At 40.2% G+C, this 14,653-nt stretch overlaps 1 protein-coding gene across 8 annotated transcripts in view; it reads right to left on the bottom strand.

Annotated features, from left to right (window-relative positions):
• Nucleotides 1-14,653, bottom strand: part of TRAF7 (TNF receptor associated factor 7) — a 1,047,901-nt gene that overhangs the window by 247,926 nt on the left and 785,322 nt on the right. For all 8 annotated transcript variants that reach the window (XM_044089204.1, XM_044089203.1, XM_044089206.1 and 5 more), the window contains 2 exons: nt 5,476-5,558; nt 5,354-5,393 (listed from right to left, as the gene is read on the bottom strand). In XM_044089204.1, coding sequence (XP_043945139.1) covers nt 5,354-5,393; nt 5,476-5,558 — 123 coding nt within the window. The remainder of the gene's footprint in view (nt 1-5,353; nt 5,394-5,475; nt 5,559-14,653) is intronic.

Genomic DNA, 14,653 nt, shown 5'->3' with positions numbered 1-14,653 from the left:
CTGGGAGTTTTGTAGAAAGGGAATGTAGACTGCTTGCAGGGTCACTCCCTGTGAGGTGGCCAATTCCTATACTAGGAGGGCTAGTCTACAAAGTAAGTAAGACTTGGTCCCTCCCTGTTTGCTGAGATATCACAGAACTGTGGTAGTGTCTGTGAAAATATATAGTGGACCTTCCTGTAGATATGGTTGGAAGGCTCGAAGGGCCAAGAGAATTGCCCTCATCTCTCAAACATTGATGAGTTCTTGTGGATTCACTTCAGAATCTCAAACTTTTGAAATCTCGAAATTCATATGGTCAAGACCATATGATCGAGGTTTTAGAAGTTCGAAATTCTGAAATAAATCCAACAAAAAAAAAAAAAACAATAGATAAAACGTTTCTGCAGGGGGCAAACCCCCCTGCACCCCCACACCCCTGCTACTTAAATATACCAACTCCAAAATCACACTACAGCAAGGAAAAGGGTAATCTCCCATTATGCTCTGTCTGAAACCTTGATCATATGTTCTCGACCATATGAATTTCGAGATTTCAGTAGTTCGAGATTCTGAAGGGAACCTGTTCTTGTTTGTGCGACTTTGGCCACAGACCCTGCACTTTCTGATGGCCCAGAGTTGCCCCCCAGCCCAAGTCTGAGGCATCTGTGTGCATGATCTATGTAGGTAAGAGTGGCTGGAAGGGAAGACCTGGATTGAGGATCACTTGTGTCAGCCACCAATGGATTTCTAGTTTGAGGCATGGTAGGATGGGCACCCTGTACTCCAAGGGGTGGGAGTGTTGGGTTCAGATTGACCAAAGGTACCATTGCAACTTTCTCATATGAAGTCTTGCTAATGTTAACATAGGGATTGTGGCTGCCATGTAACCCAGGAACCTGAGGTACTGCCTTGCTGTCAATTCTGTTGACTGAAGGACCAGAAGCAGGTATTCTGTCAAGCTTTCCACCTTTTGGAGGGGAAGGTAGGCTTTCATGACATCTGTCTGAATTCTGCACCCCAAGAAGACAATGTCTTGAGTAGGTCCCAGGTGGAATTTGGGGTAATTTATCTGGAATCCCAGAGAGTGTAGAAGGGAAACAACAAGGAGTATATATTCTAGGAGGGTCTCCTTGTTGCCTGCCTGTACCAGCAGGTTGTCCAGATAAGGGAATATCTGGATTCCCTTTGCCCTGCAGATGGCAATCACTGGAGCCAAACATTTGGTAAAAACCCTGGGTGCAGTGGAATGCCCAAAGGGCAAGGCAGGGAATTGAAAGTGAGATAAACTTACTAAGCTGGGCATTAATCCCTACGTCACTCAATGGGTTGCCAACTGGCTTACTGACAGAACCCACACTGTAAAAGTAGCCGACTCCAAATCCAGCTTCAGACAAGTGACAAGTGGAGTACCTCAGGGTTCAGTCCTGGGACCGCTCTTGTTTGGCACCTACTTCCCTGAAGTACAGGCCAACACTAAGGGACTCGGGATAACAAAGTTTGCAGATGACTGCAAACTGGCAGCCATTATTGAATCCCCAAATTATGTGGATATTATACAAAAGGGCCTTACAGAAACAGATGCTTGGTGCCAGAGCCATGGGCTCAAGCTCAGTGCCAAGAAATGTATAGTTATACCCTTTAAGAAAAAACATATAGCCCATGAATTACGACATAGGTGGCAGTACACTAAACACCAAAAGTGTGATAAGAGACTTAGGGATACAGGTGGACAGTGGTCTCACCTTCGATAACCACATTGCCACAACAGTCAGGAAATCCTTCTATGTGGCACACCTCATCACTAAGGGCTTTTCATCCAGAAAAAAGGAGGTCATTGTCCCACTGTACTCATCCCTCATTAGACCCATTATAGAATACAATGCCCCATTTGGTATGTACCTCTCAAGACATCTGCAACAACTGGAAAGGCCGCAGGAATACCTCACTAAAAGAATCATAGGCCTACAGCAGATGCCCTATGCTGACTGTCTAAAAAACTTCACCTATACTGTCGCATATCATCTACTCAGAGGCGATCTCTGCTTAACATACAAGGCAATGTCAAACCCAGAGCTGTTGGACATGCTACACTTAAAGAAATCCCAATCCCTCAGAGACACACGCTCCAGGGATCTAAACCTTGTCATCACAATGAACAAAACATGCTGGAGGGATAGGTTCCTGACCCAGAGACTCCCCAGACTCTGGAACAGACTGCCCATACATGTCAAGCAGAGCGCCTCTTTGGCCCTCTTCAAAAGGAACCTTGATGATTGGATGGGAGATAGGAAATTCACCCCGGGGATCACATCAGGCACCCTGCTAGACAGGGGTCCAGGGAAGTAAATACTGTGGGAAGAAATAGCTGGGGAATTGCTATGGCTAGGCTTGTATAGGTCCTAGGGTCGATAGCCTAGTACCAACCTATGAACCTATAAGAAGGGCCCACCAAGAACCTCAGGTATTTTCTGAAAGTGGGCTTTATAGGGATGTGAAGGTAGGCATCTTTGATATCTAAGGTGGCCATAAATTCCTGGGGAATCAGAAGGGGAAAAAGGGTTGGAAAGGTCAACATCCTGAAGATTGGAACCTTTAGGAATAGGTTGAGAAATTTGAGAAATTAGAGATCCAGAATTGGTCTCCAAGGACCATCTTTTCTTGGAACCAGGAAAAGCCTACAGTAGAAACCTCTTCCTTTTGCAGCAAGAGGCACAGGTTGGATGGTGCCTTGAGCCAGCAGTATTCGTAGTGATGGTGGCAGGAGTTGTAGCTGTTTTGGAGGTTGTTGGATGCCTTTTCACTTTGGGGGCATAAGCCAGGTCATGAAATACCCATTTTGAAGGATTGTAAGGACCCATTTGTCTGAGGTGATGGATGTCCACACAGGGAGGCAGTGAGAGAGGCCTACCGACAGAGGGAGAGAGGGAGGAGGAGGGGGTTGTAAGGTTGGCAGGTAGTCAGATGCTACTTGCTCTGTCTTTAAAGGGCAGTCTCTGGCTAGAGGATGGTGTAGCTTTAGCTGGAGGTGGTTGCTTTCTGGTAGGTTTTCTAGACCTTGAGGGAGCAGCAGGGCGAGAATGCTTTCTAATGAACTGTGTTTTAGCTTGGTAGTTCCTTTGAAACTTTGGAAAAGAGGAGACTAGCAGGTGTTTCAAATCTTGCATTTATTTCCCCTTTTGCTGAAGTGACAAACAAATCAGCCACTTTTGTGCCAAACAAAGCTGTGTTGTCCAGGGGGCATCAATCAGCTTTGCCCTAAAATCTTCTGGAAGGGGCTGGAGGCATAGCCAAGAATACCTTCTTAAGGCAGCTGCTGATGCTGCTGACCTTGCTGAGGCTTCAGCAGCATCATAACTGCACCTGAGTGCCTGGTAACCTGGGAGGTGAGAGCCAGAAGGGAAGACAGTGAAGCTTTAGCAGCACAATCTGGTATATCAGTCAGTTCCTTGGAAGCTTTCTCCAGGAGTGATAAGGCATATTTAGCCATGTGAGTCTGGTAGTTAATAGCCCTGAAAGACAAAGTAGGAGAGGTGTAAAGTTTCTTACCCAGATGCTCCATGGTTTTGCTGTCTTTGTCAGCAGGAAGGATGGTGTTGGTGGGTAAAAGTTTAGATGCCTTGTCTGTGGAAACGGAGATGGTGGCAGGGTCTGCTGGTGGACACTTAATAGGAGACGCTTGGCAGTCTCAGGGACTTAAAGTCTATCAGGTCTGTGTGGAGTAGGTGGTTGAGAGTCAGGATTTGTTTGAGGCCCTGTCTGGGAGGGTGTGGTGAGGAGGTAAGAGAAAGGAGAAGGAAGGAGGACGACCTACTGAAACTGATGGTACTGGTTTTCCCCTTGGAAAGGAATCCGAAAACCTCTATGGATATGCTATGTATATGGATTATGCGGCGGCCATTCCATGGAGGTATGCTATATAGAGGCAGTGGGAGCCAGATTCTCCTATCGTCAGCCACAGGCTGATGGTCAGACGCAAGAGCCGCAGTTGTAGTGGTAGGCCATACAGTCTTGGCCTTCTTTTTTGGCAGTTCAGTAGGTACGTCGGAGGAACCCTCCATCCCTAAATCTATTTGTTTTAACCTTTGATTCTCTAAATACAGGTTAAGCGCATGCAGACAGCTGCACAATGTTCTGGGCACAAATGCCTGACAAATGGAGCAGGCCTTGTAATCATGCAACCGTCCCAAACAAAAGAGACACTGATCGTGGGCGTCCTTGTGAGGTATCTGATGGCAGCACTTACACTTGCCCTTTCTGGATGACATGAACAAGGATTATATGAAAGAAAAGGATTGAAAGGTTCCCCAATGGGGCTATTATCTGATTTCTCAAATCCGATAGCCATAAAGGCAGGAACACCTGGCGTTTGACTGGTGGCTGAGAAGTTCTGAGGGCTGGTGCGTGCAGACGTCACTTTTATGGCTCACATCCCTTGAGCCACATCAGACATCCCACGCACCATACAATGACTGAAAACTTTTGTATACTGGCTGGATGTTCACGAAGCAAGGTGAGTAAACCTATATGTTGAATACTGCAACATGGGAATAGAAGGACATAAACCAGATACAAGACATTAAATCAGAGACTTTTTCAAATGATGATGATAATGCATTTGTGCAGAATCACATTCAATTGGCAGTTGACACAGAGTGTTAAGGCTGTGAACTGTAGTGCCAGGGGTGCAGGGTTTGATTCCCTTGGACTTTGAGCAAGTCACTTAACCAGTACTTGTCCCTGGGTTACTCCCGAAAAGGCACTGTGTCTACTGGGTCCAACTAGTTAACAAATGGGTATGTACGTATATATGTACATATGCACCCTGAAGCACAAAGACAACTTGCTTAGTGTTACACAATGCTCACACAGCAGGTAGATTCAAATACAGGTCTCTAGGACTGTAACTTGGTGTTGTTGATATTACTTTATATTGAATTCTAAATGGAGTATATGTATTGATTCTCCAACAATTTCAGAACTGTTTTCAAATTAGTGCTTATTTTTAAAATCATACATAAAAATATTGGACTACACAAGTAGATTATCAGATATGTACTTTCCAATTAAATAATAAAGATGTTTGCTTTCAACATTCCTTCAATACCTGCGGCAATGCCATCCACAGCTGTCAGTATTTTTTTCTTCTGCAGCACCTTCTTCCTGCATTTCTTTGGCAGCTTACCCGTCATTAAATGCACACTAAAACACCTTTTGTTTTCTGACTCCAGAAAATTGCACACTTTGCTAGTTTCTGAAGTGCATGTGTAGCACAGTCTCAGATATTCACAAAACTACAGAAAATGGCACAGCACTGTTCTGTACTACATTCTGTGGGACTGCCGCATAAGAATATACAATGTGAAAAAATACTTACAATGATTGTACAATCTGCAGACCCACTGTACAATTTGTTCCTATAATAAAGAAAATGAGATATGTTACAGTACTGGTAACAGGTGCTATGATAAACAGTATGCAGAAGCCAAAGCTACTCACCCTTGGATACACAGAGCTAGAACAATTCCATCATGACCCTCTAATGTCTTCTGGCACTTGTATGTGGTACATGTATCCCATACCTAATGCAAAAAAATAAAATAAATAAATATCACTTACTGTAAGAGGCAGCATGTCCATTTCAAACACAAAGGAACAATACAAGAGCAGTCATGGGGACCATAAGATGCTGAGCCACATACACCTTTAAGGAGAAGCACTTTAAAGTTCTTGTCATCTTTTCAAGCACCGAATAGTGCAGGAAATAACACAACTTTTATGCTACTGGGGTGCACAAAGGAACTAAAATGGAGACAGTATAAGTCAATGGGGAGAAATGATATTTGCTGGTTAGGCATAGACTGATAAAGAAGACAATGTTAGATTTGTTTCTAGATGCTTTTTCCTTTCATGCCCTCCACCACCACCCCCTTCCCATCAGTCTTAACTCCCCTGCCACTGCAAAATCCTAGCATGAGGGCAAGAGGAGGCCATCCAAGCAGCCAGGAAGGTGGTTTGTACCCTTATCTACATTTGCCAACATAGATAATGAGGGTGTTTCTGTTAGACACAAACCATACCCCCAGTGGCTGACATCAGCACCCACATCATAAAGAAGGCCTACAATGCCCTCCCTATGCATGTTTAAATCTACACACTACTAAGAGCTACTGTCACTGGCTTGGTAAGCCAAACTCATGTCCCTGGTCTGTGCCAGTCAGCCTCCGCTTCCCAGCTCTGGAATGCAGCCAGTGACCAGAACCTACCCTCAGTATGAGTAAGCCGCCATCTGCCACTTACTCTTACCTTCTCCAACGTGGCCTATCCAGTACCCAGGCTACTACTTGAACTTGGGTCATCCCAATCACAGTTAGGGCTATATCTGTCTATATCACAAAGCCAAGCAAAAACTGCTAGAATTAAGAAAATGTTTAAAGAAAGGCACAACAGAATAAGGATGTTATAAGAGCTTTTAAGTTACCTCATGTAAATATGACTATCTATTCATCTTACGTTAACAGGAACCAGAGATGGTGAAGATTATGGTGGAATCCAGTATGGACAACCTGGAGGGAAGCTCTAATGCCAGGTTGCAATATAAAGAATTTAGCATTACTCAATATGAATGATGTGTCAAACTGAAGGTTAAGGAACCAGCAAGGAAAAGTGGTCAACCTACCTTAGGAAACCATTTATGAACAATGGCATGAATGTTAAAACTATTTGCAGGGAACTTGCAAAGATGCATCTTACAGATTTAAACATTAGACTAGAAAGTAATATTCAAGAATAAAAGGCACTAACCAAACAGAACAGTTTAAAGGTTCTTACTATAAAAGAAACTCAAAGGGGACGAATTATACTTTTTTGAAGTGTAAAACTGCATATAGGTGAAAGATAATGTCAAACAATCTTAAAGATTAAAGGAAAAAGTCTACAGGGATATGGAGGACAGAGCTGAAAAAAGAAAGAATACTAGAGAGAAGGGAATGAAATTAGCAGGGTGGTTAAAAGACCAAATGACATGAAGAGCACCAAATGATTATTCAGGTAAATAAAGAAGAAAAGGAGTACGAGGCATGAGATGAGGGAACTGGTCTGGTATGAGCTGAGTATTACAAATGATAAGCAGCAATCAGGAGCTCTGGAAGCATATTTTACATCAGTATTTAAAGAAAAAAACAGCTCAATACACTTCCAAGCTGGAAAGGTGGCTGTGGAAAAAGAATAAATGGACTTATAGGACTTTTTTTTTTTCTGGAAGCAGGGGCTGACAGGACATTAATGATTAAAGAAGGATAACATACACAGACCAGAGGGTTTACCACCTCTGTGCTGGGCCATGGAGTTAACAGTAAGTGTTAAAGCTTGACCATAAGCGAAGGACTGGTACCAGAACACTGGAAGAGGACTGCTTAAGTGTTGCTGTATATAAAACAAGCTCACTATGCACTGCTCAATTTTACCTCTATCCTGGTTAAAAAGATGGAGAGGATTTTAAGGAGACTAGATGAACTTTTGCAAGACAACTTATACATGATTAAAAGCAGGACAACTAATACATGAGAGACTGCATGATTTTATTGCTGACAGACATCATGATTTTACTGCAGACAGGGTATGTTAATCTAATTAAATTAATTTCCACAACTAGGTAATAAGGACCTGGGATATAAGTTTACTTTGGACACTGTGTTCCTGGTCTTCAGTAAAACATCGATCTCTAGGCCAGACAGAAAGGTTGAAAAGTTAAGAGAGTCAGGGCAGTGGGATTCAAATTAATTGGTTGACTTATAGAGTACTTTTCAGACAGAAGAAAGACATTGCCAAGGAATTATCAGTAGAGAGAAAAGAACTTTGGGCAGTATCTCAGGGGTCTTTGGGGGGGTTATTTTTTATTTTACATCGCACTGTAGATATAACACATCAGTTAAAATATAGACCTAATTTGTTTACATTTAACTTATAAGGCATTTTTTTCCAGACAGTAATAGACAAGCCTTCAATGCAGTATGAGGCTTTAATGTTACAGCCATTTTTATCACTAGGAAATCTAAAGTAAAAGGACATCAGTACTAGGAATCCTAGTAACAGACATTTTTGGCTGATGTAAAGCTCAACAACTCTAGTGAGAAAAAATACACAATATATGGATAACTAACAGATTCACCCATGCTACACACTGTTCTGTGGCGGTGGTTAAAGCTTTAAGATGCTGACTGACAAGAGACTCTAGCATGAAATTTTACTGCCACTGCACAGGGTTCTAATAAGGCCCCATTATAGGGAGCGTACAGGGTTCTAATAAGGCCCCATTATGGGGAGCGTACAGGGTTCTAATAAGGCCCCATTATGGGGAGTGTACAGGGTTCTAATAATGCCCCATTATGGGAGTGTACAGGGTTCTAATAAGGCACCATTATTAGGAAAAATTAGTGCACTTCTTAAAGCCAGATAAGATAAGCGAGATTAGGATGTTGGGCATTGTGAGGAAAGATTCTATAAGTTAGGAATACTCAGGAATAAACAGAGGAGAACTACAGGCTACACAGATGGATAAGAGCAAGGGTAGACAGAGGGATGGGCCATAATTCAGTAGAAAGAATGGAGGCAGTACAGGACAATATCTGCAGGCTACATTCAAGGGTGGTGTTATCTAGAAATGCTAGCATTGGTTGAAAACCACAGGAAAAAAATCAAAGGCTTTGCTGGCTCCAAAAAAAAAAGAAAAAGAAGGTAATAATTTACAGGAGCCCTTCTTCTGGAGATTACAAGCTGCACTGAGCCACAACTTGTCAGCTCAAGAAGAAGGGATCCTGTAGTCCTATTTTTTTTTTAATAATCTGATGGTTAGTCCATTATAAGATATCACTCTGCTATCCAAGGTAGTGGCTAATGCTGAATGTAGACTTAGTTTTAAATTTAGATCTGTCAAATGGCAAGGTAAAAAGAAAACAAATAGCAGGCATGTATCTGTGATCTAGGCAGCACATTTTAATTTACTCAAACAGATGTGTCTTTATTGTTAGCATCTTATTTTTTCTGGGTGTTTTTGGTCCTATGTTTGACCATCAAGTGTCTCCTTGATCAGACAGTGCCTATTCATTCATCAGGTCTGATAATTCAGTCTGGAGCTGAGGCAAGCGTTTTCTGACAATAACAGCACATTTGCATTATGGCCAGAAACCTCCCTTGGTGGGGTTTTGAGCAATTTCATCAATGGAAGGACCACCTACTCCCATCTATCTGCACATACAGGCACCTCCACATATGCTAATAAAGGCTACCATCACCAGCTGAAAGCACCATATTAAGACAGCCAAAAATAAAATATGCATGAATGCACTACAAACCCATGTATGATAGAATCAGAAACTACAACCGTAACTAAAACATAATTTACTGTATTCAATCACAAGACCAACTTGTCATTTTTTGGGGGAGGGCATAAAGGAGAGACAGTGGTCAATAGAAACAGAAGGGAAGGACAACACGCTACAAACTTAAAGACCAATTCTGTGTGAGCAATCATATTAAGCAATTAATCCAAAGAACCAAAATCAAGACCAAATGTTTCTCCACAGTCAGTTCAGGCTCACCTTTTTATTAATCAAGTTACAAGATCATTAGAAGAGCTACCTTACAGATTTTAATGCTACTAGTTGAAGTGTTTGTATGATGCATGTTAGCCATGCAATAACAAATATCCAGATGGTATACATTCAGAAATAGAGTTGAAAGGTAAATTAAAAATGCTGGTTCAAAGAATATATGTTTAAGAAATATGTAAGATTTTATAGACGTTTTGTGGATGACGTGTTTATTCTATGGGATGGTAATATAGAAGAATTGCTTAGTTTCAATATGGTTTTGAATAACATTACACCATGTTTGAAATTTACAATGAAATATTCATTATTGAAAATTGAATTTTTAGATTTATATGTCGAAAAACTCGAATGTGGAATGTTTAACACTGGGATTTTTAGGAAACCCTGTTATAGGAACACTTTACTATTCAGAACTAGTATGCATCCTCAGTATGTTTTCAGTAACATAGTCAAAGGACAGACCCTACGAATGTCTAGGTTGAATTCCAATGACAAAGGCTTTATGGCAGACTTATATGACTTGGGAGAGAAGTTTGCTGAGAGAGGTTATAATTCTCACGGAGGTAGATTTACAATTTGATAATGCTCTAAGTTTACGTTCGACATCAGGTACCCCATATTTTGGGCCCAAGCCTATAGTAATGAATGATGTCAAAGAAGTCACAAATGCAAAAGTTAGGTTTCTGACTTCATATACAGCAGATAATAAACAAATTAGAGAGATCATCTCCAAAATTGGAACATACTACAAACTGATGTCATATTGACAAACATTGTAGGTGATTCTCCGTCCTTTACCTATAGGAATAAGAAGAATCTTAAAAGATTGCTTTGTTATCCACCAAACAAGAATACGCACCCGAGTCTTAGTTATGGAACCACACCTTGTGGACAATGCAACTTTTGCTCCTCAATAGATTCTAGCATAGTATTTATACATCCAGATACACAGAGGGAAATATATACCCGAGCCAATGCCAACTGTATGACACCTGATGTCATATACCTTGCTGTATGTGAACTGTGTTCATGTTTCTATGTTGATAAAACGAATAGGGTATTAAGAGACAGAATAAGGGAACACTGTTATAATATAAAGAAAGGTAATCTGCAGAATGCATTGGCCAAGCATGTAACACAAACAAGTCCTGAACACAAGTTCATGTTTAGGGTGCTAGAGAAAATGAATGTTAATGTAAGAGGAGGTGACATCATGAATCATACCGAAGATAGAGAAAGTAGGTGGATTATTTTACTGAGAGCTGATAAAGGTCATGGTTTAAATGAAAGGGCATCTATCAGACCACACCTAAAGAAACGTAGGCACACTAAGTTCTGAAATTTTTAAGAATTCAATGTGCTCTGATATTTGTTCCCATACATATACATACACATACATATATCACATTTTTGGGTAACTTATTAATTTTATATTGTAATACTGTTAATGTTAATGGTTTTAGCTTCATTTTTAGACAATAACTTATTTATTTATTCATTTATTTATTTATATTTTTGTACACATTCATTCATTCTTTTATATTTAGACACATATATTTATTAAGACACTACATTTATATACACATTTTTATACATATGCAGATATACATCTTTGTTTATGCACTGACCTTATTATACCAAGTATCACTTTGGTTGATAATAGTTCTTTCGACTTGTATATGGTCTCATGTTTTTGATGGCATCCACTATGTATAGTTTCTAAGTTGCCTCGTATTATTAATAATATGACTATCACATGCAGTTATGTATTAGGCTGTATACACTCTCGTACTTGATAGTATGCTGCTCACAACATGTTCTTATATTTACTTCAATTTTTATTGTTTCTTATGGAATGAAGTTATTTTAATTTTTTAAAAGTAATATGCATACACCATTGTTTATTTCTGTTGCATTTTGAGATGATGTTTATATATTTAGTTTTTAGGTTTTATGGCGCTTCTGCTTTAAAAGTTGGTTGATTAATTAACATGCAGATATTTAAAGCACATGGTTCCTGTGCTTCCTGTTTGTGATCTGAAGAAGCTACTAGTTAATGAAAGCGCTTATCGTGGTTTATCTGTGTAATAAACTGAATTATTTGTCTCAGAAGACCGGATTACTTGGATTTTTTACACATAGAAGGTTATTTCTCACTCTGTCAACGCTTGCTTGAGTTATTTATCCATTTACTTATACATTCAGAAATGATTTAAGCACCCCCCCCAAAAAAAAAAATAGTAATACACAGAAAAGTAAGTGCTTCCAGATTGCAAATAGAAGTTCAACATGAGCATAAGCAATGGCTATTAACATAATAGTTTGGCAAAGATGAAGTACAACTAAACGCTGTAGCACAGCAATATAAACAAGTAAAACATAAAACCTCTTAACATAGATCATTTATTAGAGATGACATGTGGCCAAGGAAGGTGAAAGAAAGAAACAGCTATTTGTTTAAAACATTTGCACATTGATCTGAGATTCAGATATGTTGTTGTTGTGTCTTTCGGTTTTTCCCGGTTAGGCTAATTAAGAATTTTTTTCAATTCTACTGTACTCTAAACACCACTAGGGAAAGGAATCCAAACAGAGGGCCTTATCTCCAGTTCTGAGTTGGATTCCAGAAGGGCAAAAAAGACAGCCCTATCTTTCTTGAAATGAAAGGCATAAAGGAACTTTTCTTGAAAGGGTTAATCTGTAAGCCAAGGGATAGGAACTCCTGTACAATACACTTAAAATCAGTGCACCAATGACTGGATTAGCTTTTGAAGGCAAACCAAAACATCATTTCAATAGGCTGGTGGGGATTTCAAGTATTATTTCAACAGTGTGGTAGAGATGGATATTCAGACTTAGAAGCTAAAGGAATACATTGCATATCTTGTTCAGAACAACATGGAAGCAAGCAGTATTCTATAAAAAGTAGGACCAACAAAGTCTGCATTCATGTTGAGAATATGACCTCCTCTCTGCAGATTTCTGAGCAGAGTTAATACATTATCCTGAAGCCATCATAAATCTACTTTTCAGCCTTTACACACAGCCAAACAACATGATGGTTAAAGATGAGAGAGGAATCCCAGAACAGCATGAGGTATTTGTACATTAACAGATTAACAGTTATCCAAATGGGCCATACTCTATCCTAGATGGGAAGGTCTTCCCTCAGCTCACTAGCACTGTCAAAGAGGACACGTGGTTTTAGTCTAGACAAAAAGCTGTTTCCTGTCAGACAAATAAGAGGCTTCCTCAAAGTTCTGTTAAAGGTCAAAACATTGGAGAGAGAGAGAGAGGATCATGCTCAAAAGAAACTCAATATCCATGGCTGAGTGATTAGTAAAGAGGGCAAGGAGTGAAAGAAGCGACAGAGAAACTAGTGGGAACACTGGCATGCAGCTAGGACAGCAGAAGCTTGCTAAATGTATGTCTCAACAGAACAACATCACCTGAAATCCATTCATAACATTGACTGTTGTAGCTACCTTTGCAGTGGCATTTTACGTTTTTCTGGTACTTGGAATGTAACGTAAGGTAAGAGAATGAGAGAATGTTTTTGCGGTTTATTGCTGAGTGGCGTAGGGCTCTCTTGGTTGTCTAGTCTTTAACTACAACCACAGCGAAACTGGATATAGCAAACCACACAAATAATACAGGGTATATGAAGTGTGCTACCTATAATTATGACACATACCACACATACAGATGTAGAATAAAAGGCTATATGAGCAGCCTGGAGACTTGTACAGATGACAACTCAGTCCCTAGTCATATGCAGTGAAGCCTTTTGGGTCACCTACAAGAATCAGGATCACAAGGCACTGTTTATAAGGAATTACTGAGAACAAAGTCAGATGACTTGGAAAACTGCTACAGAAAGAACTAGCCTAGCAGAATGTACAAGGAACTGCAGTTACAATATTTACGAAAATCAGTCTTTTGAAGGTACATAGTACTTCTACAAAATCAGGAAGAGTAAAGGACCATTATGGTCAAAAAATAAAAATGTGTACTTTTTTTTTTTTACCTTATCTTGATGTTCTGTGCAGTATTTCAGCTTCTGCAACATTATAAGTAACTATAACAATTTTTAATAAATTCTAACTCAAAGTCTTCTAATAGTATGCACATACAGTACTGTCATGATTTTTTGTGCTAATCCATTTTTTAACAGTGCATTCCAAGCCCACATAAAATGAAAATGGAATTTCCTACTCTCTTCAGAATCTTCTATTTCATTCACATTTAATGGCAGTAATCAGAACTGCAGCTTACATTCAAATTTCTGGTCAGACCATTAGCAACTACTTCCCACTTTTCCTCAGACACCTGTGTTCTTACCCTTTTTCTAAGGGCACTGAAATTAGACCTTTTTTAGCTGGACCAAATTTAAATAGACTTACAGGAGTCCATCTTGTTTTAGGTGCAGAGAGTGATTAAAGGAGACATTTCTGTGAGTAACCATTTCTTTAGCTAAGTATCTACTTCCACCCACTCACTTTGTTGCACAAGTGCAAACTCTGAAAAGCCTCTCCCTCTTCTGTAACAACAAAGCTTGCCTGCCTCCCTCTTCTGTAACAACAAAGCTTGCTCATCTCACTCTTCTGTAACAACAAAGCTTGCCTGCCTCCCTCTTCTGTAACAACAAAGCTCGCTCATCTCACTCTTCTGTAACAACAAAGCTTGCCTGCCTCCCTCTTCTGTAACAACAAAGCTTGCTCATCTCACTCTTCTGTAACAACAAAGCTTGCCTGCCTCCCTCTTCTGTAACAACAAAGCTTGCTCATCTCACTCTTCTGTAACAACAAAGCTTGCCTGCCTCCCTCTTCTGTAACAATAAAGCTTGCTCATCTCACTCTTCTGTAACAACAAAGCTTGCTTGCCTCTGCACAATAAGCCTGCAGCTCTTGAGAATCAATAGGTTTATGCTCCCAGTGAGACAGAGATGGAAAGATGGCAGGGCTGCAAAAGTACAGTTGTGTACACTTACCATAAATGTCGATGTTCGAGTGTATTCACTGTTGCAGTAATCACATTTGGGTAGATTGCCAAAGCTAAGGATGGGA

Source organism: Protopterus annectens, chromosome 12.part0 (genome assembly GCF_019279795.1).
Source record: "Protopterus annectens isolate FY-2018-M chromosome 12.part0, PAN1.0, whole genome shotgun sequence".
Classification (NCBI taxonomy): Eukaryota; Metazoa; Chordata; order Ceratodontiformes; family Protopteridae; genus Protopterus; species Protopterus annectens.
Note: the sequence above shows the minus strand (reverse complement) of the source record. Positions and strands in the feature narration are given on the sequence as shown.